The 27,339-nt window shown below is 41.3% G+C and overlaps 1 protein-coding gene across 2 annotated transcripts in view; it reads right to left on the bottom strand.

Annotated features, from left to right (window-relative positions):
• Window positions 1-27,339, bottom strand: part of FBXW7 (F-box and WD repeat domain containing 7) — a 547,043-nt gene that overhangs the window by 290,021 nt on the left and 229,683 nt on the right. For both annotated transcript variants that reach the window (XM_069242654.1, XM_069242653.1), the window contains one exon: window positions 25,795-26,316. In XM_069242654.1, the coding sequence (XP_069098755.1) occupies window positions 25,795-26,247 (453 nt within the window). In that variant the 5' untranslated portion in view covers window positions 26,248-26,316. The remainder of the gene's footprint in view (window positions 1-25,794; window positions 26,317-27,339) is intronic.

Raw genomic sequence — 27,339 nt, forward strand, 5'->3', positions numbered from 1 at the left:
TCGGGCACCTTCACCTAGAAGACTGTATGAAGCTAAACTCTATGTCCCTTTCAGAAGATCTTGCAATCTCCGCATCAACCCAGCAATTTACCAAACCCATCCACACCATTGGGCACCTGCTGGACCCAATTTTCTTCTCAATCAGCAAAATTATAGTCGTCAAGCCAGCAACTGTGACCTGGACAGACCACGCCCTCATTAGTTTCAGCATGCCCATCCCACACAACCACAGACTTAGAACCACTGAAACTGCTCACCACAGTTGAAAAAGCATCACAGAAGAGGACTGGGCTTCCACCCTCTCAACTCACCCACACCAGCAACTCGATGAAAGCCATCAGGAAACTCAATAGCTGGACTGTTGCATGTGGTGTCACCTGTGCTCCCCTCAAGTGCAAACCAACGTCAAGAGCCAATTCACATGCCAGAAGGTACACAAAGGAACTCAGTCTGATGAAGTGCCACTGCAAGCAACTCGAGAGTAAGCCAAGATGTCGCCATATTATGACATCTTCAAAGGAGACATAAGAAGCTTCCATCAGCAAATACGGAGGACCACATGCACAACTCTTGCTAATCGCTTTGAGATGGCACTAAGAGCAGCAAGGATATCTTCGCCATCAACAAAGATTTCACTACATCACTGTGCCTCCTGCAACCTTCAGCAACATCACCCCATCCCCCACAAGACCTTTGCAACAAGCTTTCAGAAGTCTTATGCAATAAAATCACCTCCTTATCCACCTTCTATGACCCTCAACAGGGCCCCATCACTGTCACAACAACTTCCCATCGCGGCTGAAAAACCAATCCTGACCTCATGGCCCCCTTGTCACTAGTGATGAAACTGCTGCTACCATGAAGACCATCCACTTGCGGCCCCATTAGACCCTTTCCCCAGCACATCTTTACCAAAGGACTCCACGCACTAACACCCATCCTCAGCACCGCCATCAACTCAGCCAAAGTCCCCGACACATGGAAATATGTCATCGTCATGCTCCCGATAAAAAAGAATCCGCTGACCCAGCCACACTTTCCAACTGCAGACCCGTCTCCTTCTGACCATTCCTGGCAACGGTCTTAGAGAAACTAATCTACTGATGCCTCACGGGCCACCTCAGCAACCACCAGCAACTTGATGCCAATGAGTCCGGATTCAGGCCCAACCACAGTACAGAAGCAACCCTCATCGCCCCCACAGACGACATCTCCATAATCTTTGACAGAGGTGACATGGCAGCTCTCACTCTCCTGGACCTCTCAGCAGCACCTGACAAAATTTCACATTCCATCCTCAGCAGGAGCCTGCACGACATTGGCTTAAAAGGACCCACTCACTCTCTACTGGATTTGATCCTTCTTAACAGATAGAACACTAGCATCGTACTCATCAGAAGCCCACAAACTCATCTTCGAACTGCTTCAAGGTTCATCGCTCATCCCCACCCTCTTCAAAGCATATATGATCCCTCTGGTCAACATAATCGGCGCACACAACATCAACATCCTCTCCTACGCCAACAACACACAATTCATACTCTACCTCTCAGATATGACCCTTAACACAAGAAGCAATGTCACTGGCTCATGAATGAAGCAGAAAAACTGGATGAAAGCTAACTGTCTCAAGCTCAACATCGACAAGACTGAAGTAGTGAGATTTGGCAAGAACAACTCACCTCATTGGACTCAAACTGGTGGCCTGCCGAACTCTGACCCACATCTTCACCCAGCACCAATGCCAGGAACCTTGAAATAATCATACAGCAAACTGGAATTGACTGCACAAGTCAACACTGTCACGGCATCCAGATTCCACACCCTAAAGCTGCTGAGGAAGATCTTCAAATGTCTCCCAAGCAACACTAGAAAAGCGGACACACACACACACCTGCTCAGCACCAGGATACCCTCGTGGGTGACAGTGCTTTTTACAATTACATAATAATATACCATGATGGAAGTAATTTTCTTGGCGATCTTAGTCCAAAAGATAATTCTCCTTGGACACTAGAAGATTATAAGCTCAATGCTGGCATTGGGGAAGTTGCATTTCCAACACTGGTCATTGCTTTGTCAGCCCATTTTTAAGTTTGCTGGGTAACGAGAATGTTCTGTGAAGGACAGATACATATTTGTACAGCTGATCTGGTTCAAAGACCTGCTCTTCTCAAGCTTCTTTAATGATGTGGGTATCTGTAGTTACAGCATAGGCTCAGGCTCATGAGTCCAGATGTTTGGCTGTGTTTATATGCAAGGAGAAGTCTCTGATTTTTCCTTGATTTTGTTTTTTACTGGTAGAGAGTAGGTGGGTTTAGTGGGAGTTGGTTGTAAGTTAATTTATTTGTATTGTTCCTTAGGGGTAACATTCTATTAATCAGGGTATGATCTTCTGGTATGTTTTTTTCCTTCTGAGACTGGTGAGTCACAGAAGTCTTGTAAAATTGGTAAAAGTTTTGGAGCACCATGACTAAGGAGTTGGCCTATGGACTGTATACCTTGAACTATCCATGTATTCCAGAAAGGCTGACGGTTGGTAGTGTGTTGTTGGTAGTTAAATCATATGGGCCATTTAGAACGGCTTGTTTTGGATAGAACACCTTTCTTTCTTATGCTAATGAGAATATTTTTTTGTTGCCAAGGGGATTGTTAGAGATGCATTCTTTTTCTTATTAATTTTAGTTTTGAATATCGATAAAGGGGTGAGATGAGTAATTCTGGCTTCAAGCCTAATCCAGGGTGGAATGTCTATTGATAGGACAAAAAGTTGAGTGTTGTGCCTTGGCTCATCTGGTAGCTTCATGATAATCTTTGAAGCCTATCAAACTCCAAAACCCCTAAATTTATGGTGTTAATCACCTGATTAACACCTCCTACATTTTGGAGTAGCAGGGGATTTTTTGGTCTCTTTATCCACTAGTTTGATGAAATTGTTATGGACGAGAATAGTAGAGTATAAGCATAGTTTTGAGAGTTGCAGCAGTAAAGTGATTGTTTTTCAAAAAGAAAAATGTATGTCCACCAACACTATAGGAGAGTAAATACAGTGATGACATTTTCTACTTGCATTTGCCTACCATTAGTATCTGCATGAACTCAACTGCGTGTGCCTACAGAAACATTTCGAAAATTGAAGGGATCTGTTGAAATTTAAATTGTCGCGGACATATGTGAATTCACTGTAAAAGTATTCAGTAGTGGTTTGGTGGTGATACACACAATAAGAACTTCTGTCACAAGAAATAGCTGCTAGGCAGAGAAAGAGATTCAAAGTAGAGGAAAACACATGATCTTTCTGTACGAGGTTACATTTACCCTGCTGATTCCATAATCGGTTGTAATGATACTCAGCCTACAGATTGAGGGGGAGGTGATTTTCCCCTTTGTGGACTGCAAAACTGTAGAGTCAATCAGTGCACCCGGATGGCAGGTGCCTGTGACTTTCTCTCCCGACTCGTTTTATGGATCATGTACTAACACTAATTTAGATCACCCTTCTGACTCGACAGTCGGTAGCTAAAAGCCAAGAGAATGTCAGATTTAACAGCACAGCGGGTCTGTCTGTTTTGCCCTTCACACTACATATTTTTTAATTTACATTAAAAAAAAACCTCTAGATGAATTTAGGGATATGTTTGCAGCTTCATCATGTCCAAAACGTTTTACACTTAATTTCGCTCTCAGAGAGGCACTGCTACCACTTGAAAACCAAAGAGAGAAATAGAGGGTTGCCAAGTATCAATTACAATTTTCACCTTAAGAGCAAGTAACAGATTACAGCTGGTTAAGGCAGTCAGGGAAAGTTTGGTTTTAGTTTGAAAACAAGTTAACTGGTACTGTTGGTTCAGAGTAGTTGGGAGGCAGCATGTTTGCACCCCACTCACCCAACCTCTGCTAACGGCATTAGTGAGCTGTATGTATCCAACTGGCATCAGTTAGGGTACAGGAGAGTGTGGCCTACAAACAATGGGTCAAGGAGACTGCACTCAAGGGTTTCACTACAAGGGACATAGCTCCTTACCAGGACATCAAACTAAAACACAGCTGCTATAGCTGGGTGTGCTCGGTAGGAGGCAGAATCATGGTAGGGTAAGTTCCCATAAACAGTCCACATCAGAGGTGCCAGCTCACTCTGCCTGCCCCCACAATGTAGCTGTAATATGCCCTTTCCTCTAAGAATTCTGGGGTGTACTGGTGACTAGAGCAGTAATGATCTGCTGTCCATTTTACAAGGGGCAGCTGTACAGTATTGTTTCAAAGTTATAGTGTGACCATACTTGGATGGCAAATACTCAATGGTAAAATGTGTACTCGCCTCAAATAACATAATCAGTCTAAGAGAAATCACAATAGCATACACAATGCTATCAAGGACGACACCTAAGTGCGCCAGAGGACTTTTGAATGCAATCCGCACGTTAACTTATTATGGGCCTTCCAGTGCAAGAGTGTCCGCAGGCAAAACAGCCTTAGCTGCACATTCCATGCAGCAACTTGGAAACATCCCCGGCGCATGGAGTGCTGCGGTCAGTGGTATATAGCCAAGCATGAGGTTTATTATTAGCATTGAACAGCTTATACCACCATTCCAGGCCACGTAAAGAAGAATTAAGCTTCAACTTCAATATTATCTGCTGACATAACAAAAATAATTCCCTCAAGAGTCGTGGGACTATGATTAGTACATGGCTGCTATGTCGCAAAGAAAATGCTGCATGTGCCTAGGTAAATGCGAAAGGAGAAAATCCATCCTAACAGTAGATGGGGGTAGACTCGGAAACGAACATTTATTTTACAGCTAAGACTTTGGTTCAATTTCTCGCCTGCCTCTTTAGTGAAACCTGCAAGGGTCGCCATGTGCAGTGCTAAATATAGCAGCACAGAGAGCACGAACGCATGGAGAAGGGTACTGTTACACATGCGAACAGAGAATGGAAGATGTGTGGCCTTCCCCGACCTTGCTGTTTGTTCTGGCTGCGTAAGCCTGCCGAGTTCACCACGACCCAGGAGAAGGAGCATGCACCCACTTTATGTTAGAAGTCTGCTAAGCAGGTAAGGTTTTGAAGGGCATGTGTTTGTACAGGTTACTTTCGAAAGCAGAGCGTGAAATATATATGAAACATTATATGCATACATCACATGGGTTTTTGTAATGTGATGCATACCATCTTCTAGTGGTGATAACCCAAGCAAAGACCTACGTTGAACTTGATGGTATTTTTCATGGGACATCAGCGGATGTTCTGTGGTGCTGGTGTCACCTGCTCTAGTCAAGTAGACAATGCAGCTCAATATTTAAACCTGGAAACAAGCCAACTGATTCAACTCACAGATACTGATCATGGGCCTTGTCTCAGAAGTAGCCTTGCTCTTTCACCACCGATACTGTCCGAGAGTCTAGTAGTCAAACTCTACAATCTAGGAGTGACATTGGACCATCGAGTTTGCTCCAGGGAGCTTAACAATGCTTGTTAGCAAAAAAAAAAAGCCCTACGCTTTGCAACACTTAAAATAGGAGAGGCATTGCATCATGATTAGACCGTAATTCTGCAGTCACTATACCTTGCACATTCTTAGCTGAGTGAGACAAAATGGAGTACAAAACACTGCACCTGCCTGTTTTTTCTTTGTTTGTTTTTGTTTTTTAAAGCAGAACATTAAAATAATACATATTTGAGAATCCTCTGCTGATTCGCGGTTCATAACTCAGCTGGATACGAAAAATACTTCCTTGTGCAGCTAACATACTGGGTAATAGGCCTCATGTTCATCAGGGGAAGGCCTAGCACTACAGTTTTACCTGGAGCCTAGGCTATAAACAGGGTTGATGTGAGAGCATCTTCACACTGCAGTGTGTTCAATAAAGGAACAACCTACCACCCTTCCATGGCAACAACAACTGACAGACCTTGAAAAAACTCATGGCTATGTAAATCATCGAGGTTTTCACTAAATAATTAACTCCTTACTTAGCACCGCCAAATCGTCCTTGGTCATAGCAGACAGTGGCTAGAGGCAGACATACATTTACAATCAGCACTACACATGCGTTTGTCACCATAGACGAACAAGGTGCAAACAGCAGCAAGAACACGAGCAACTAAATGATGAATTCACTCCAGACAAGTGCTAACCCAATTTAGGGAATAAAGCAAGCCATTACTCTCTTCCGAGAAGATTTAGGGAACAACCATTTTCTTTTAAGGACAACAGCATGGCAGAGATTGTTATATGAGATCATCATTTTTCCCGTACAATTAAATTCATTAATTGTGATGACCCTATGAGCTGGGTGTACATCTTCCCTGCTTGCAGGCAGGCATGAAGGACCTGTTTGGGCCGGCCTCATTTAAAAATAAAACCAAACTACAGCACTGCCAGTTATGTGAGGATCGCCAGCCCTGTCCCTCTCCAATTTGCTTCTCATTTGCGTGAGCTTCATGGCATTTGGATGTAGGACATGCCACAGTCAGCGCAGGACACAGATAGACTGGTCAGGATCAGTTTCATCTTCTGGACCTCGTGCACACGCACGTCTTTGGTCATGAACTATTTATGAAGATATTCCTAAGTGAAAATCCCTAGATTTCAAGGAGGATAGTAAACGCTTTTCATTATGAAAAAGCTATATGCATACGTGATTAAGAAAACAATTTAAGCTCTGCCTTGACACAAGGAATATATATTCTGCAAAATAGTGCTCTTTCGTTTATAAGCAGGCTTTGTGGCTAAACTGACATGCAAAAACTGTACCTGCAGGATAACGAATAGAAATAATCTTTTAGTATTGCTCCATTGCAAAACTGGATGTTCACAGATTAAAGGCAAAAGTACAGAAAATCTTCTGGTGCAACAATGTGTGCACATTTTCTTCTGCACAAATCAAAACTGGTACTGTGCTTCATACTGCAACAGAGCCTTTCTGCTCTAGGAATGTGTTTACCAGAAAATTCAGGTGTATGATTATGGTAATACAGTAGCACAGATCCTTTCTCGACACAAGGCCAACATTAATTTCACTCTAAAAGTAGTAAATCTTCATAAAAAAAACATTGAAAGGTCTTTCCATTGTCAACCGTATTCACACAAAAAGTGAACAGCAAAAATGAATGAAAAGAAAAATGTAGCTCCCAAACTGCACGGGGTGGGGGTAAAACAAAGTGCAAGAGAACTAAAAGAAAGATAATGCTGTGCACTCAAGGACTCCCCTGAAGGACACATCGAGGTGGAAAACTTCCTGTACAACTACTGCCAATCAGACTCGAGCCTACTCAGAGGCATCTTTATGTACCTTGAAGATATCTGCCAGGTCTTTCTCCTCAGGTGGTAGGAAAACCAGAATCATCATTCTTTTTGATTACTCGATATCTCAGTAACAGACAACATTGTGGACCATAACATTTTCTTTGAATGAGAAAACAGGGCCATGTCTCAGGCAAAAAACGTGTGCAGGCGCAAACTTGTCCTATCGCATAAAATACAATAGATCAGAATTGGCAGATTAACTCAGAATAAATACGTAAACTCTACATGTAATGAGAAAGCACAAACAGCAGTTTCAAGTGTTTGCCGGCAACACTGAATACTACACACCAGAAATATGCTCTAAGATCATAAATGGCCAGGAACATATAAGCCTCGGATGTAGAAGACGTAAATGCAACCAAGGATAAAAAACAACTGATATATTGGTTATGTCAGAGCTTACATTAAAAAACCCACAAATCATCAGAAGAATCCTCCTGCAGTTCAACATCTTAGTCAAGTTCACTCGAGCCATGGTACTTTAAAACTGGACAATTTCATCACAATGTACGCCAGGCTGAAATAAATCTATTCAAAAGCACAATAACAAAAACTTGCTAGGCCCAAGCTTATAGAATTTAGAGCACACACACTTGGGGCGTGGAAGATCTCCAACTCCCTGTGGAGCAAAGAGGCGGATTCAAAATATCCTCATGCAGCATCTTGGAAAAAAAGCCCAGAATACTTGCAGAAACCAATTTTTCTCTCCATCCTTGACTGAAAACGTAAATCAGATCACGCAAAGCTGAACAAGCAAAGTTGACTGAAACATAAAACAAAGTGGGCCTATGCCTTCAGAGTACTTAGCCCATGTTTTTGAAAAAGCATGAGAATACAACTGGTGACCCATTTCGGCATCTCATCATTCAAGAGAGGCCCAAATATGATATTGCCATGGCAGTGAAAATAAATGTGGCCAAATAACACACATTATTTAGAGCAACTGAATACATACAAATTCAAACAATTATTATTGCAACACAAAGATCAAATTCAAGTTAATTATCACAGTACAGCAAAATTGAAATGAGAAAAACATTTTTACTGCATCACAGATTACAAAATAATTATTGGTTTATATAAGCAAACAATCTCTCTCAATGTTCTCAAGGTCTCTTCATTGTGATAGTACCACACTGCACAAATGTAATCTTGCATCCTTGTACCTGTTAAATACCTTTTTGTTAAAACCCATGGAAAACCCATGGAACAAACTATATATGCAGATGAGAAGAATGTAATATGATATTTAGCACTATTGTTGGGGTGGGAGCATCATGATTCCCTCGAGGCTGCGCTTATCATGAGTCATGGCCACTCTCCACACTTAACAACGGTAATAAATTGCACATGCACTCTGCACATATACTATATATTCACTGAAAAAAATAGTTAAAAGGTGACCTATACCATGCCTTGAAAGATCATAAAAATGTTACAAGACCTGCAGGTCGAGTAACTTGAAGAATCTACTAGACCTAACTGAAATGTACTTGACCTATAAACTGGTCTCTAATTGTTTAATCCTAGGCAAATATTTTAATAACAGAGCCATCTTTTTCTTCATTCTCACAAGTGCACCCTCAAATATGTGAGTTTAGCATTTCTGCTTTACACATTTTTCTTTCTTTGATTAAATGCACTAAACTTTTTCTCCATGTACAATAGGAATCTAGCCCACATATAACACATGGTTCCTAACTTGCTTCTTAGTTTACTGACACTGGCATCAGGGCAGGGGTAGAAATGTATCTCAGTTAATGTTTAAACACTCACTTTTAATAAATACGTTACTAAAGCATGATGTGGTAGCACACAGACATTTACAGACAGTAAATTTCCCATTAAAATGGCCAAAACCTTTCTCACAACCTTGCAGCTTTACTGATAAAAACTACAGTGTATTAAAAATAATCTGTGAAAATATTATGAAAACATTTATCATTTGCACATTAACAAGTAAAGTGTTCTGATTTGTTTTTATCCTATTAAAATGTTTTTTCAAGTACAAAAATGGGCTTTCACAACTACTAAAATATATTTTGAAATGTTTGTGCAGTTGACTTAGTTATTTAAATGTTGTGTTAGGAACAATCTGACACCCTGCAGCCTCTCATTTCACACTCTTTGTACAGCAGGTCAGACAGTTCACTTTATAAAATCCTTGAACTCTGCAGTTAGAGAAGTCAACTGACTTCTGACCTCTTTCTCTGACCATAAAACAAATGTGAGGAGCTAAAAAGAAGATTTAAAGGCATTTTAATGGTTCTTTACTTTCAGTGAGTGCAGAAAACAGAACACCTGTTCTTTCTCAACTGCAAGAAGAGGCCAGTAGGTCGTAAATTTAGCTTGCCCTGATAAAATCTGACTCACAATAGCCATTGGGCAGGTAGATTTTTAGAGGCCTGTATATTCCAGGTTCAAATGCACAACACTACTGAAACTGGCAAAACATGTTTTAAAATGCAGACAACTCATAACATAACTTTTTCCAGTGTATTTCATTGTTCTTTTATGATTTACTTCATTTTCTACCCAGCTGTGCACGGTCTTCAGTGTTAACCTGCCATAACTTGCCTCAACTGGCTTTCTTTTCTCTTTTTTGCAGGGCCGTTGGCTGCTGGGCCTGACCTTCGGCCAGGCCTTGCATATAATCTGCTGTGAATGGCCCAACCCTGCAGCTTCGATTCTTCAGCCATGCTCGGCTGGGAGCTAGGTCTGGCCTATAGCCAGGTCCACCACCCAAACCACTAAAGCCAGTCAACCCTTGTAGGGAACAGCCTTTCGCTATGCACATCAGGAGTTTGGAAGATGGCCTTCCACTCAACCTGCTGTTTTCAACCAAAAACCATGGCCAATGGCCTTAGCCCATGGGCATTGAGAGCTGGGTGGAGGGTCTGTTTCTAGACCTATGCATTGAGGGTTAGGCACAGATCCTTTCTTGCAGCCTGTCCCTGAACCCTAGACATTCCCATCAGCTTACCCCAATGGTGCATGGCTTGATATTTGCTAGTTAAAATGTTTGCCTTTTTTTTTTTTATCATCAGAATGAAATTCTTGAGTTAGAAGTGATTCGAAAGTCAACCACAAAATGGTGGTCTACTCCGGCACCTAAAATGGCACCTAGAATTTGATCACTCGAGTCTTATGTCGATTTTGGTGTTTTTTCCTGGTGTGGTACTTGACGTTTCGATGCCTCTGCCTACCACTTCGACTTTAAGAAAAGAAAGAAAAATACAGATATCTGTCACTAAAGGAGGAAACCTATAATAGCCATACTGCCAACCACGACTCACTAGACAAAATGCTTCTTTCACGCACTACTGCAAAAGAAAAGGGGTCTGGCTCAAACGGCAGCAAGGCTGGGCCAATATAAATGAAACAAGAAAAAAGCCAACGCTGACTCATCCATCTGCTCTTTTCAAGTCGGGAAGCATAACTGAATTAACGCTCCCACAGTTAAATTTAACAATGTCAATGGCATCATATCACATATATTAAACAATGATGCCTAAAACAAAAAGACCAACAATGAACAAGCATTAAAAAAAAAAAAAAAAACTCAAGAACATAATTTGCACTTGAACAGTAATAAACATTAAAATCACATACAGATCACATATATACAATAACAAACATTGATAAAAACAGTATCCAGGTTCTGAACAATTTATTGAAAAACAGAACAGAGCCTTAATGGTTCAAACTTAGCTCCTAGTTATAGAGCCTAGTCCAAAGGCACAACATTCTAAGTCATACACATGGTAAAATACAGAGGTAATGTGTGTTCCAGAGCATCAAGTCTATTATTTTCCCTGTTTGCCCAACAAACTTCACTTGTGCTCTCTGGGTGTTCTTTCTTGTTGACGTGTTTCGAACCCACAAATCTTAGGGGTTCTCTTCAGGACTCAGAACTCACGGATGCACTAAAAAGAAACAAACACAAAATGTACAAACTACTAAAACTACTGCAGTGCCTTTTACCTGCTGTCTGCGGTCTTAAACCATCTACAATTTACTTCATTATCAGGAAAAACTGGAAAAAAGCCAGTCCTGTGCAACTTCCTATCCCAGTAGGAGGAGAGCCTTTCTTCTGTTTAATGTATTCTGCAGTGTGTCACCCGCCACTATTCTGAATTGAGAACCACAAGTGAAATGTCTCACGCACGCCGGCTTGTTTCAACTAAACTGAGGCCCCAGCTACCAATCACATCTCTGACTGTAAAACAAGGTGCTGACACCCAAAAGCTGTAAAAGTACAGATTGCTACATCTTGATCTGTTAGATCATAAGAAGATACAATGTTACATAAACCGAGACCAAAAGGCTACAGAGGCCGGGTCAGTATAATATTATGGCAGGCAGCTACAACTTAAACTGTTGGATCATAGAACAATACAATGTTTAATGTAACCAAAATGCTTCGGAGGCCGTGTCAGTAAAATGATAAAACATCAATGAAACCCACATTGCCACTAAAGGTAGAACTGGACCAACCGAGCGGGCCCTCGCTAAACCTGTTGTCAAACACACAGGTGTCTTATTGTGCACATCAAAACCAATACACTCCGGCCCCAAATGAGGAGGAATTTTAAATCCTATTACTTCGGAATATACAGTTACTAAAGACCTCACTGTCGGACCACCGTGAACTCTGGGGTGGACGCATTCAAAATCTCTCCTGTGAGATAAAACCTGTCTTAATTCCATCATATTCTCAAACAAAATGGAGCAATTTTGAGACGCCATGAACCAATATATTACTCACCATCTTCCCACACGCAATTACACAGTTGTAGCAACTCAATTCCAATGTTACCTCTAAGGTGCGCTTCTGGGCGGCCACGCACACTGCAATTGATCTCTGCGCAGGAGGCACACAGGAGCGTGCATTTCAAAAGACAGACCTTTAAGGTTTAAGTGAAGAAATGTGTCAGAAGATAGATAAAACAAAGGAGGCTAAATAAACCTGAAAAGCAACCATTCACATCTGTGGATGGTGTGATCTCCATCGTATTTGGCGGCATTTAACTTTTATTGGAGTTCAGATCACAAAGACAAACGCTGCCAAATACAACAGAGATCATCCCATTCACATAGGTAAATGATTGCTTTTAAATATTTTTCAGGGCTCTTGCAGGGGTGCTTCCCGTTTAATTTATTTGCCTGCCCATCAGTACAAAACTTTGGTTTTAACTATATACCTTGTGGAAAGGTGGAACTCCTTCTCACTGTAGTGTAAAGCTGTTTTTTCTAAAAATGTCATTCTTTATGTTCTAATCTGTTAGCAATAAAAGTTAAAGAATGACGTTTTGGAAACCATGGCTGCAAGATTCCTCACTGTGGGCACAGAGAGGCCTGTCAAAATTTGCTGATTCCCTTTAACTTCACTACACACTACAGTGAGATTTCCATTTCCACCGTTTTATTTTTCTAAAATGGGATGTTTCATTAAATCCTAAACTTTTGTACAAGTGGGTGAGCCATCAAATTAAAGGGGAGAGCCTGTGCAAGAGTCCAGCCATGAAAATATTTAACAGGAAAAGTCTACACCGTGTCACATAAATATGATAAAACCTCTACAAAACTCAAAGGTGTATTTCTTTAACAAGTGGAAGCTTTGACATTAATACTCAGATTATAGCACTGTATCGAGAAGTACTTTATTTAAACATGAACCATGAGTAAACTAGGAAGCAAAGCAATTTTCCTGTGAACCCTGTATGTGGCCCAGGTAATTATTGAGCAATATTATAGCCTACTAAATCAAACATAGGTTTCTTTACAACTGATGTTCTCAACTCACATACTAGAAAGAGCTTTTTTTATGCAATATTGAGGGAAAAAAGAGTTTTGCTAAAATATTTGCCTAAGATCACACAATTTAAATGGGGAAGCCATAATTTATGCAGGGTTCCTGGTGTCACTTTGTACAAATCAGGCAGTAAATGGGTATCTATTTGACTTTTCTTATGTTAAACCTTTCTCTTTACCTCTTTGTGCACTCTTCTGCAGTTTTATATAGCACGAACAAGACCCAAAGGTATTGGAGCAATTTACATGTGCACCAGTTACATTACACAAGGTCACCATTCACTGATTAAAGACATGAGGTGATTAAGTGATTTGCCCAGATTTAGAAAAGGTTAAGGGGCAAATTTATACTCCATTTGTGCCGAATTTGTGTCTTTTTTTTTTTTTTTTTTTTTTTAACGCAAATTCGGAGCAAAACTAACTCCATATATATATGTTGACGCTGGACACGTCTAACGTCCAAATATTGTAGTTTGCACCATTTTTTAGATGCGTGAACCTACTTTGCGTCAATGACATGCAAGGCAGGCGTTCCCATCTAAAAAAAATTGCTAGCCCCATATTCATCCCCCGTGCAAAAATGATGCACGGGTGGGAGAAGGGGCTAAATAATGGTGAAAAGCTTGCTTTGCACTTTGACGCCTAGGTCAGACCAGACACTAGGGGACCTGTGGACCCATTTCCATGGTTGAACACCATGGGAAAGGGTCCACAGGGGCCCACCTCAAGCCCCAGGAAACCCCCACCCACACCAGAGAGACAGCGGAGGATGGGGGACCCCATCCCAGGTAAGTAGGGTAAGTATAGGTAAGTATTTTATTTTTTAAATTAACGTGCCATCGGGGCCCAACTTGGGGTCCCTTGCATGGCACAGGGTGCAATGGCCATGCCCAGGTGACACTGGTCCTCCTGTGCAGGCCATAGTGGTGGTGGGCATGACTCCTGTCTTTTCAAAGACAGGAGTCATGTGGTATGGATGGTTTTGCGTCAGAAAATGACCTAGGATGGTTAGAGGCATTTTTTTTGCCTCTAACCAGCCTAATGTCATTTTTGGTCTAAAACCCTCTTCTCCCATTCCACCACCCACGACCGGCTAGTGTCATTTTTTTTTTTTACGCTAGCCCACCATTGCGTTGGCTTGTGGTATACCATAAATATGGAAACCGGTTGGCACTCTGGAATGACGCAAGCCGGCAGTATACTCTTTGACGCAAAACTGCGTTCGTGCAGTTTTGCGTCAAAAAGTATAAATATAGGCCTAAGTTTATTCTGAGACTTGAATCTGATTCCCCTGCTCCAAAGTCAACAACTCTGGTTATAACGTAACATCCGGGGTACAGGGAGGGGAGGCAGGCAGAAGCCACATGAACGCTTGCTTCGGTATGGGCACGAGGTTCCAAAAGAACCTTAACCTAAGCCAGAACCCGGCTTCAGGCCTAAGTTTTCAGTGGCTCGCCCACCTGTAATGTTTCGTAAACATTTAATTACACTAGAAGCTACTATTCTTAGTTTATCCACCCAATAAACACATCCTGTATTCAGATTTAAATATTGCTATTTATCTATATCTTACCTCATTTTTCTAAGTATTGTATATTTCTATTTGATTTTTGACAGCCTCTTTGTAAACCACTCAGATGCCTGTTGCCTCTTGTGTATGCTACAGAAAGCTACAAAAATAAAAACATGCATTTTTTAGGACCGAACAAAAAAAATCATTCACATTTCTTATACTAGCGGAGCACTGAATTCTACATTTGTACATCACCTGAAAGCATTACTTAGCTGGTCTGATAGAAAGGTTCAGAATTTATCACTGTGTTTTCAGTGCTCTAATAGCATATTTCTACATATTTAACAGTACCCCAATTCTCTTCATTGTCATGGTTTTTTTTTTTTTTTTAAACAGAGAGGGAGAGAATGTATAGGTATTTGTATGACATTGGAGCACAGTTTGGTATTTCATATGACACTCCGAACATTTCCAGTGTGGATCAGAGTCTGATTCAGTTTTGGAGAGTTATGCTGTCAGCAGTATGCGGGTGTAAGTTCTTATTCACTGTGACATTTGGCGACCGGGTGACACTGGAGTGAAATGCCACATGCCCCATAGTATGTATGTATGTATGTATATATATATATATTCATAGATGACATCTTCATCATTTGGTATGGTGAAGAACATGAGTTGGTAAGACTTATAAAATCATAGGAGAGGAATCCATACAAATTGAAATTTACATTTGACATCAATGTCAGTAGATTAACATATCTGGACCTAACGATATATATACAAGAAGATAAAGTATGCAGCAAATTATATAGGAAACCAACAAGTTGTAACAATTTATTGCATGCTAATAGTGGTCATCCACTAGCCCTCAAATGGAGTACACCATATGGAGAACTAACTAGGGCTCGAAGGAACTGTACGGAGGACGAAGTATTTCATAACAAAGCGAAGGAAATTTGTTTAAGATTATGGAACGTAGGTACTCACGGAGTGTTGTAGAAAATGCTATAAAAAGAGCACATAAAATAGATGAGCTTCTTATTCCAATTTTTTTTTAAAGTAACGTGGAAGAAAAAGATCAAATATTTCAGTACATTATGGAGTTCAATGCCTCAAGTGAATCAATTAAACAAGCACTACAACAACACTGGAGAATTTTCACATTGGAAACCAATATAACGGATAAATTGAGAGACTATCCTATGATACCATACCAAAAAACTAAATAATTGGGACAATATTTGACCAGTAGTCATATGAGAGATACTAGTAACAGAGAAACAGCCAATTTTCTGCAAACCCAACAAAAACCCTTCTGGCGATGTCATAAATGTAAAGCATGTCAGTTTTCACAAAACATGAATGAATTCAGATCATCAAGTGGGAAAAGGTTTCAAATCCATCAATGGATTACATGTGAAATATCATATGTAGTTTATGTATTAGAGTGCTGATGTGGAAAACAATATGTAGGGAGCACTATTAATAAGTTGAAACCACAAATTATACAACACTTAACAGCGATACTGTTAGACTTGGCATCATTGACGTGGTCTCCCCTAACTTTTTGCCTCTGTTTCCCAGGTTGTTGATGTGTGCTGGCCCCTGTTTTTTGCTGTTTTTGTTACTCTGGGCACTTTACCACTGCTATCCAGTGCTTAGGTGCAAATGCTCCTGTATAAAATGTGTAGGTAATTGGCTTTCTATTATTGTCATATTTGATTTACTGGTAAGTCCCTAGTACAGTGCACTAGAGGTGCCCAGGGCCTGTAAATCAAATACTGCTAGTGGGCCTGCAGCACTGGTTGTGCCACCCACAATAGTAGCTCTGTAATCATGTCTCAGACCTGCCACTGCAGTGTCTGTGTGTGCAGTTTTAAACTGCCAATTCGACTTGGCAAGTATACCCACTTGCCAGGCCTAAACCTTCCCTTTTCTTACATGTAAGACACCCCTAAGGTAGGCCCTAGGTAGCCCCATGGGCAGGGTGCAGTGTATGTTTAAGGTAGGACATATACTAATGTGTTTTACATGTCCTGACAGTGAAATACTGCCAAATTCGGTTTTCACTGTTGCAAGGCCTATCCCTCTCATAGGTTAACATGAGGGTCTCCTATATTATGGTATCCAACACATCAGTGGAAAACCCACAGGTGGAAATCGTGAACGCTTCTTAAGACAATCAGAATCTAGGTGGATTATCGTACTAAACACTGAGCATCCCTGGGGTTTGAACCAAGACGCAGAACTTCATGTATTTCTATAATTATGAACACCTTAAAGACAGTCCAAATAAGAACTATGATGAACTTCAGAATCGTTTTTTCAAAGTGCAATATGGACACAAACAAACTATTTAAAGAAAATCCCTTTCTTGATTGTTGTCAGACAGTGTAGAGGGTTATTTGGGGAAGAGCGTGAGAAGTTGAGTCTGTGCCTGGGGGTGTCGCAGAAAGAAGACTGGGTAGGACACAAGCTGCAGTGAATTAGGAAAGGACCATGTTAAATTTAACAAAACTCCTCTCAGCATCTTCTATTGGACTTCAAAGATTGGATTATTGCATGAGCTGCATGACGCCCTCTCTGAAATTTTTCGTTAGACAATACAGTTTGAATAATAACACTTAAAATATAAGTTACCATTTGGTTCATTTGTGTAAAAAATTAAACTGTTCTTTTACCTGATCACCCAAGAGATAGCAGGCTTGCTTGCATAATAACTAATGGCAAGTTCCATCTGCGCACACATCTCTGAATAATGTGCACAAAGCCACTGCACTGCTGCTCACCAAACAAAATAATTAGAGGGAACATTGCTCAACTCCTTGCCTCACGGTTCAGGAAGGAAAGGGGTCGCACTCAAACTCTTAAGTGAGGCTTCGGTCACTTTAGGTGACGTGTTATTACCCCGACACACAAAACCTCAGAGGAAAATAGCCGAAAATACACTCTTCTGTCATTTTGTACTGCAACGAGCACAAGCAGAGGGATAAGCCAATACTACCACCAAGTGAATGCGTGCATATCTATCACAGTCACCAAACTGTACCCAGAGTTGTTCAAAGTGGATTCTGGGACATGTAGTAAGACCCACCGGGATCTATCTAATCAAATCCGAAATCAAACAGAACCCACAAGTGTCAGAAACACAATCATGATCATTTTACTGAGGTGGGTGATCACATCAGGGCATACACTTCACCCCGTAATACCAAATGTGTAATTAATTTTCAATGGACAGCCGATGCTCGCCCACTGGTGACTGCCACTGCTTATCACTACTGTGTAATGTACACCAACGCATAAATTTATTTTAGAAGTGGGGTATCCAGGACTGAGCCGGGGCTAGAAGGATCAACTGCAGCGCATAATGGATGCTAAATACCTCTTTCTCACAAAAACACAAAAATCCATAACGTCTCAATACTTTCACAAATAAAAAAACAGAATGGTGGATTCTTCAGCCTTCCTTTTTGATTTCTCCTTAGTCCATATCTATTTCAGTTTCCTTTTCCTTATTTATCAAAGAAGAAGTACACACTACCGCTCTGTATAATTACGCTCCTGCGAAGGCAAATTACAGCACTCTGATAAATATCACACTCAAGGGGTGACAAGTGCAGAGACGCAGACCAAGTGCTTTTCAGGTAACAGGCATGGCCCCTGTTGCCCGGTGATCAGCGTGCAGTAAAATCGAGTAAGGAAACAAATGAATTAAAGTTTTCTATCAAAGCTAACACAATAAGAAAGCTGCCACTAGCACCGCAGTCATATGGCAAAGGGCGTAGGAGACACTGGTGCAAATGTGTCCTCTAGTGGTCAGTAGAGTGCATTACGCACATTTTTCAAGCGCCTTACTGGATTCTACTCTCCATTCGAAGCCTTGAAAGCCGATGGCTTCATGTTCTTGTTGCTGGTCTCTTGCAGCTCCCGAAGCCGTGGACATCATGTCTATATATAAATTAACGTTCCAATCGGGAATATACGTTGCCCTTACAATAAGTTAGGTGTCTATATCACTTAAATGTTTGCCCGCTTAAATCAATTAAATAACTTGAGTTGATCCTACCAAAATTAAAATCAACCTCCTCTTTAGAGAAAAAAAAAACAAGTAGAGATTTAATGATAACGATATTAAAAACTGCTAGCTCCGACTGCTTTTGACATTTTCAAAGCACTGCAAAAATGAGACCTTGATTTATAGTGAAGGCTCCCAGTTTTCCATTTCTACGGATGTTTACAATAGTTACAGACAGCCATCATATATTTCTGTGGTTTTAATTGTAACTATGCCAAAATATTGAAAATTTGTCTTCATCCTAGTGATCCTTGATGCAGTCATCAACGACTGCTGGGCCAATAGCTGGGCAGTCTCAAATGCAAGGGGGTTCAAAAGTGGCAAGCGTAGGTTTTAGGCAGTTTCCATTTGCATGTGTAGTAAAATGCACACATGTGCATGTCCTGAGACTGTTCTGCCTGTGAGTGGTGCATTTTATGTGACGTCTTATAGTGCAAGAGACAACGGGACATCCATCTGCAAGCGTACCTTGAATAATTAAACAAAGCGTGAAAATGTACTATTTTCAAATCAAGTACGGGAAATATAGATAAAAGAGCAAACAAACAGAAAGATCTAAAACATAAATGCCACAAATCGTGAGCTCGGATTATAATCAAAAGTAATGGTCTGGAACTCTCAGTGGTTACTGCCAGTGACCTGCAAGTCACACATAGCACTCAGTAGCGGACACTTCCTACACTGGAACACCTTACGCAGTATTTCATTACTGTTATTACAAACTAAGGTAGAACAGTTCTTAAACCAATGCCTAGTTAAGCGTTACGGATACTGTGAGAAGTCAATAAAACCAACGAGCAGTAAGACTGCATAGTATATATTACTGTAAAATTGAAATATGCTGTACCCCTTTTAGTGAACCCAAATATAGTAATCTCACAGATGTGCATTGTTTCTATACGTGAGCAGTGATTTGAAATAATGTTAACAGACTTTCTTCGGGATCTCGTAATCAGACAATGTGCACTAAATTTTACAAGATGTCTCTCGTAAGAACAATGTGTTTATCTGTTGGCCCTACCAATGCCAAGGATCAACTCACACCGATACACTATTCTTGATGCCGTTTACGCATTTTCTTCACAGACCCGGGATGAAGTCCTTACTTTTAAAGTCAAGTACACATTGTCACTTTTCCAGCAACAACACACATTTCAATAAAGCGGGTTTACTTATTTTTTGGCATCTATTTCTTTAAAAAGCTTTCTATTCACACTGAATATTTAACCCTCTAGCAATTGTCTTGTGAACACTGTGACTCGCTCAGCTTCACTGTAGACACCATCCTAAACACTGTTAAATATACAGTCAAATTAACTGAGGCAACCGACTATCAGGTTTTTCTTTGTACCAAATGTAAAACATTCTTACAATCATTGTAAAGTTTCCAGCCCTCTCCAGGATGACCTAAAAAAGTGCCCTCATCACCGGCCTAGCAAAATCAACCATTGCTTCCTCATCACGTGCTCAATGCTGTGGTCAGGCCAGTTGTCGGCCTAAATATCTCCTCTACCAAACCTAAACTTCAAGAACTCCACTGACTCCCGCCCCAGCTGAAAGTCAGTGGCGCTGAAACCTGTGTGTGTGTGGGGGGGGGGAGGCGAGGGGAGTGTGCTGCAGTACCTCCTTAAAACTTGAAATCACTTAATGGAGAATGAAAAATAAAAGCACCTTTCTAATGTGTTTCTTTTGGCAGCATTGCTTGTGTTTTCAAAAAAAGATGGTCACATATCAACATGCCTTTAGTGAGATTACTGGCTAGCACCCGGCTCAAAAAGTGTTTCAGCACCACTGAAGGAAGAGTTCTCTTTACCTTAATTATCCTACAAACAAGCAAGCAAATAGCCAAAATACAATTCATTGAAGACAACTCGAAATAGTAAAGACCTCGAACTCAGGAACCGTTCACAGTAAAAAATATAGAGGCGCAGATAAAACACTTTTCAGCAAGCCGCAACTAAAGCTTAGCCTACCAGAGTGCTATTATCACTTCTACGCCATGTACTTGTGAATTCTCACACTTGTTATGTCTGACTTGATATCTGTAGTGCTTTACCACAATAGAGTCATAATGTGGAATGCAATCACTTTGTGTAGTCTGTGCTAAATTTAATTAAATTCTTAGGATATGGAGCAACCACATAATTATTTGTGGGGATTTCAGGAATAACACAAGAAAAAACTCCCTGAAAGAGGGTAGTGACATGGAAAAAAGTTTAGCAAAATGTATTCAGATATTCTCTCTTCTAGAAGCATGCTGTTGCGATGAAACCCTCCTGTAGCAAGGTAAGCAGTCCCATCGTGTTAACCACCCTTTTCTGACCAGCCATGAGATGATTAATTGATTGAATGATTTTTTAATTTATACAGCGTGCTCGTACCCTAAGGGTGTCCTGGCGCTATGGACGGAAAAGAGGTGCACTGTTCTCAAGCAAAAACATAAAAGTGCCTTTAACTGCTCTATGGAAAATGAAGAGATTGGGTTCTGCACAAATGACAGGCGAGAAATTGTTCCAGGCCTGGGCAGTCAATGCAGAGAAAGCTCACCCACCTCTGCGCATCTTGGTGAAGTTAGCCATATTTATAACGTGGAACGAGATCACATAGGAAGAGATGAGAGGTTTTACAACTTCTGGACACAGAGCCACGCATGGCTATATGACAAAAATAGAGGGCCTTGAAAAGACATTGTCCGCACACAGTAACCAACGAATAGCTGCAGGATAGACAGAAATGCAGCTGCATATGTTAAGACCTGAAATAAAAGATCAGCTACATTTTTAACAGTTGCAGCTTAGAGAAATGATGATTGGAAAGTCCAAAGAAGCGTTACAGCAGTGCAAACTACTGGTGAAGGGACTGGACTAATACTTACTTGAATGGATTAGGAAGCAGATAAATACTCTTCCACAAAACTTTCATCATAAAAACAGGTAGCCATACGTTTATGGGTTCGAGCTTTGAATGAAAGTTTGGTATGAAAACGGATTCCTAACTTACGCACACTGAAAGATTGAGTGGGACAGACACCTGAAGATTTGGGCCACTAACTCCAAATCTAGATCTAAGATTTGCCAAACATCAAAATCAGTCTTGTCAGTGTTGATCATGAGAGAGTTTACATTCATCCAGCTGGCCACTGAGCAAAGGCAGCTTCTGAACTGGTAGTGAACAAGTTCAGGCTCTTGATCCAAACCCAGGAAAATTTGAGTATCTTCCGCATAAAAACAGAACTGGGAATCTCAAAACGCTAAACAGTCAGTTAGACGAGCCACACAGATTTTAAATAGCTTGAGGCTCAACAAAGAACACTGGGGGACCTTGCAGTGACTGTTTTGAACTTGGAACAATAGTGGACCATGGAGACTGCCCAAGTACATTCTTTCAGGAAGAAAGTGAACCAACGGAGTATGTTGTCCTTTAGACTAAGTGCAGAAAGGATGCTCAGGAGATGATAGCGAGAAACTATGTCGAAAGCCTTCAAAAGGTCAAGAAGAATCAAAGCAGCAGAGCCCTAGCATCCACAACCATCAAGATGTCACTGCTGGCAGCCAGCAACATGTTGTTCAGAACAGAGGTTGGATCAGAAACCTGATGATTGGTAAGTATTAAGAAATATTATCTTGTACATATTTTGATAATTGTGTCTTAACGCAGCCTTCTGTAATCTTAGCTACCAGACGTAGTAAAGATATTGGGTGATAAATGGATAGTATTGCAGGATCCAGCGAGGGTTATCAAAATAACCAATGTTTTCCATAGATCAGACACCTTGTCTGAAGAAAGTATAACTGTAAATTGATTTTATAATAGGGGCGACACACAGGAAGCATAACCTTGTTTATATTATTGAGCGTGCATGATTATCTGAGAGCCCTCCGAGGTGATCCAGGTTTTCTTTCTTTCCATTTTACTAGCGCAGCTGGGACTAAGGTTATTCCCAAAGTGTACCCCAAAATACACTAATAGGTGCCTTATAACCCTCACAATGAGTTGGGGAGACTGACAGTTGATGGCAGCTGAAATTCCAGTGGAGGGCGAAGCGTCCTTTTTCCTAAAGCACTGAGAAAGGAGTCGAACTACCATCAGTGCATGCATGTGGGCGTTGTGGGAAGCATGCAGGACAAGCAATCCCTGTGTGCACGGGGAACGTTGCCCAACACCTACATACAAGTTTGGGGAAAGACCACGTGGTTGCTCCTTGTAGTGAGCATTAGCTAATCAGTGAGAGTCTGAGGAATTCATTTTAAGCTCCAGTCACATGGCAACTGCTCTGCAGAAAAAAAAGTTTGAACAACACTATTTTTCTGCTTTTTCTCCTCTTTCTTTTTCTTTTTTTTTTTTTAAGCGCTGACTGCACACCTGGCCAGGAACACTTCACCCCCCAGCTTGAAGTGTCTGGCCCTTCTAAGCAGAAATTAACACCCTGTGGCCTTCTCTTTAGCGCTGTGTTGGATGTGGTCTCGAAATCATAAAGACCAACTCAAGAGGTCAGCAATGCTCCACATGGACTATACATCCCTATGATGAGTGGGTGCCTACTTTCAGCCATTCCTTGTCGAAAAAGCCCAAGACCACATGCCCAATTCTGGTCGCCAGGGTTATGGACTTTGAATATGGCAGGTTATTTGATTGTTTATGGTGTCCAGTGCATCAACCAGATAAGAACTGGTGAAGTTTCAAGACCAGTTAGATAAATTAGTCTGGGCATCTGGTGAAGCTCTGCCGCACCACCACCAAGGAAACAGGACCACGAAGAGCACCCTTAAACTGGTTCTTTCGCCACAGCACGCATGTGAAAAGAAGCCAAGGACTCTGGCAGAAGCCAGTATGCCGACACCAATCATGGAAAAAAAGAAAGCTGTACTGCCCAAGGTCTGGACATTAACTGGCACTTGTGCATGAGGGCAAAAGCACAGCTTAGCAACCTCAAGCCTGACTGGAAGTCATTTTGTGGAATGGAGCCACACAGGAGTGACAACGATGTTTCAGTCTAACTGGCCAGAAAGAAACCTGCTTTTCAAAAAGGTCAAGCATCTGCAAGAAACATTTGAGGACTGTGGCTGTGTGAGAGCATGCATAATCCTGACAATTTATACTGCCTTGCTGTGGGAGCCTGTATTACTCACTTTCAGACAGACAGTGACATGGGTGATTCATAAGTCAGAACTTTGGAAAGTGGTTGTAACTAGTCAGGCTTCTTCTTGCCCCCAACAACCCAAAAAGTCGACCATGACCATCTCTGCATGAGGTATGGGACCCTAAACTCTGATGCTCCAGCGTACCATCCTTGTGTACTAGCACGATTCTAGAACCTTTAGTCGCTCTGCTGTAACAAAAGACCCATTGGAGAGGTAACTTTTCCCCTAAATTATGTCCTGTTTCCATGTCACCAAACAATCTTTGATGGCCTTGTTAACTGGTCTCTGGAAATTTGACTTGAAACCCAGTCACCTGGCACACTATAAGTGTACTATGAGTTAGAATACCAATATCCTTCTGGTTCTACTGAGTGACCTTGCTTGTACCCAGGGCTGCGGAGAAACTAGGCAGAAGCTAGGACATCTCACAACATACTTAATATATTGTAAAGCTTTGTCTTAACATTTTGGTTCCTAATCGCAAAAATATATTAATAACTGCGATCCAATGTTTCTAAGGATAGCCGAGTACTCGCGAACATGCACGTGTAGGATAAGACTGTCACTAGACACCAATGTTATTTGAATTGTGACCACTGATGGCGTAAGACCAACAACACTATTTAGGTTTGTGTCTCTGACCCAGAAGGAGCTAAAACCTACTGGATTGATTTGTTGTTACCCTTTTGCTTGCTCTGCATGTCCTACATAAAAAAGAAAATTTAGTTTTAAAGTCATAGCTCTACCGGGACACTGATTGTTTTGGGTTGTACTTACTATGCCATACTGTATCTAGACTCTATAATATATTACCAAAGTCTCAGTCTCACATTTCAAATTCTAATTACTAGTTTGCACAGGTTTCAGGTGTCACTTAAAAACGTTCTCGGTAAAAAGCCAAATATAGTTACAAAAGTTGTACCGCTTCCCATCAGGTAGTCATATACAAATAAACAATATAAGGGCTTTATTAAGAAAGTATTGTAATTATTTAGAAAAAATAAGACTGCATTTCTATAAAATTGAATCTGTACAGGCTCCAAAGCCTATGGCAAGCCTCAAGAACCGTAACCATCCAACCAACTGTTCCATTTAAACGTTAAAATTGACGTCTACTCTGTACAAGAATGCTTAAACAAAATTCATTCATGTTGACTACATAGCTGGTCATTATGAATGCAGCAGTCTGCATGCTGCAACATCAATGGCCTCTAAAGATAGTGCCACCCTGTCACATCAGATGGGCAGCAGCGGTGCGCTTTAGACATACTTTAATTGGTAAAAATTGCCTTTAAGATTACTAACAAGTGAAGTCAATTTAACTCATCGTGTAATTGCTAAGAAACGAATATCGGACAAAAGCTTGTCTTAGAAATTCATTAAACTTCCCGGATAACATTTTTATTATAGAAATTGCAATACACCGCTTGAGGGCGCCAGAACCCACCAAAAAGTACGCAACTCTTTAATCAAACCGAGAAAACTTAAAAAGATGTAGCAACTAGACGTGTTAAAAACTACCCAGCTGTTACGCACAATGAAAACTGAAAAAAAAACCATGGGTAGTTGCTAAACCACTGCAGTAAGAGGAGAGATGCAATGGGCACCAACGCAAGAGGGCGGCTAATGACTGCATAAGGCGGATTTAAATGTGGTCTCCCATCGGTCCGGATTCAATAAACACGAAAGGCGGTGCAACCCTATTGCTAGGCTCATGTAACAATACAACATTAAAACAGGGCGCTCAGAGGGGCCACGAGTTGGACTCTGCTCACTAAAGTCCAGCGCTTGCGAATGGAAGAAAAGGCGCCTTAAGTCAAATGACTGCGTACACGAATTGACACTTATCAACACGCCGCTTCGCTCAGGAGCATCACAAGTAATTCACGTGGACAGGAAAGTGGATTTACCAGTGTTCTACTATTAGAAAGTTGACCCACCTTAGTCTTTGTGTGGAAGGGGGGAGGTTGCTGGTGTACAGATAAGCCCATGATGGTTTTAGGATGTAAGAGGCAGTCGCCATTTGTGTGTGCATCCTCCCTGCCACTGTCCTCCGAGTGATCAAAGTCATCACTGTCTTGGTCCATCTCCTCCTCTTCCTCCTCCTCCTCACCAGCATGTCCCCCCTCGTCGCCCTGGTCTTCTCGAGTCCCCGTGGATTCGTCGTCCGGCGAGATGAAGCGGTTGTTATTTTCCTCCTGCCGCTCGTGGCCAGGTGTCCCAGGACCACCCCCATTCCGTACAATGTGCCCCACCTCCTGCTGCCGCTGCGCCTGCTCCTCCACCACTCGGTTCATCTGCTCCTCATCTGCCTGGCTCGAGGACGCGTTACCCCGGACGGAGCCTCCAGTTCGCCGCCTCTTGCTGCCCACAGAGAGCAGATCGTGATTCATTTCCAAAAGCCAGCTTGCCACTTCTTGAACCTTGGCTAGGCTGTCTGAAGAAGTGAAGGTTTTCACATTCTGGGGACACAAAAAATGCAAAATTAATGCCAACTCTTACCGCGCTTCACAAACCGTACCCAAGTTAAGAAGTCTTATTCAAAATTAACACAGGCCTAAGGCAAAGCCAGAATGTTTGTGTCCCACGTGACTATATACACTTTGACAGAGGAAAGCAAACTACAATGTGAAGAAAAAAAGACGCAAATCTGCTGGATCTGCATACTATAAACTCCCAAAGATTAGCAGGAAAAGGGTCATTTAAGACAGCCACTTCAACCAAAGAAGTTGTCAACACTCCTTCACTGGGCCTTATTGCTTAATGACCTTCCCTGTGGACCTACATACATTGCATTTCAAAATGGCTACTCAGGATTATTTGCACATGCAGCCATTTCTGTACTTAGGAGTGTTAGGTTTTTCACAGATAGCCCCTTCACATCACAATAATTTATGGTTAATAGGCTAATACAGCAAAATTGCCATCACTGACTTAATCACATTACAAACAGATTACAATGGCTTCTCAGGAGACTTCTCAAAGGGCCAAAGGGTCCTATGCACCATGATGGGGCACACAGGAAACCAGCTAGACTTTGACCATTTTCTGCCTTTATCTCTCTTGCTCTAGAACGTAGTCCGACAATGAAAAATGTCCAGGTCCCAAAAACAAATGATTGCTGGTGCCACCCACCTGCCATCAGATGCTGGTACCTGAAATAACATAACTGGAGGTACCCTGAGTAAAACAATCTATTCAATTCTTATAATTAGTACAACGTACGACCCTTCAATATACAGTTTGCAATCTTAATATACGTTTCAAACATCAAGTAGGTGAATAACATACATTTATCATATAATAATAATCACAAAGAGCAGACAACACACTTACTAAGCAACAATCCTTTCAAATCATGACCAGGGGACCTAATGTCGATGTTTCGACCATTAGACTATTTGCAGGCTCATCAGGACTAGACCTCTGGAACATGTCTCGGCCCATTAGAATTCATAGTAGAACCTCAGCAAATTAATCCAGGT

This window comes from Pleurodeles waltl, chromosome 1_2 (genome assembly GCF_031143425.1).
Source record: "Pleurodeles waltl isolate 20211129_DDA chromosome 1_2, aPleWal1.hap1.20221129, whole genome shotgun sequence".
Lineage (NCBI taxonomy): Eukaryota > Metazoa > Chordata > Amphibia > Caudata > Salamandridae > Pleurodeles > Pleurodeles waltl.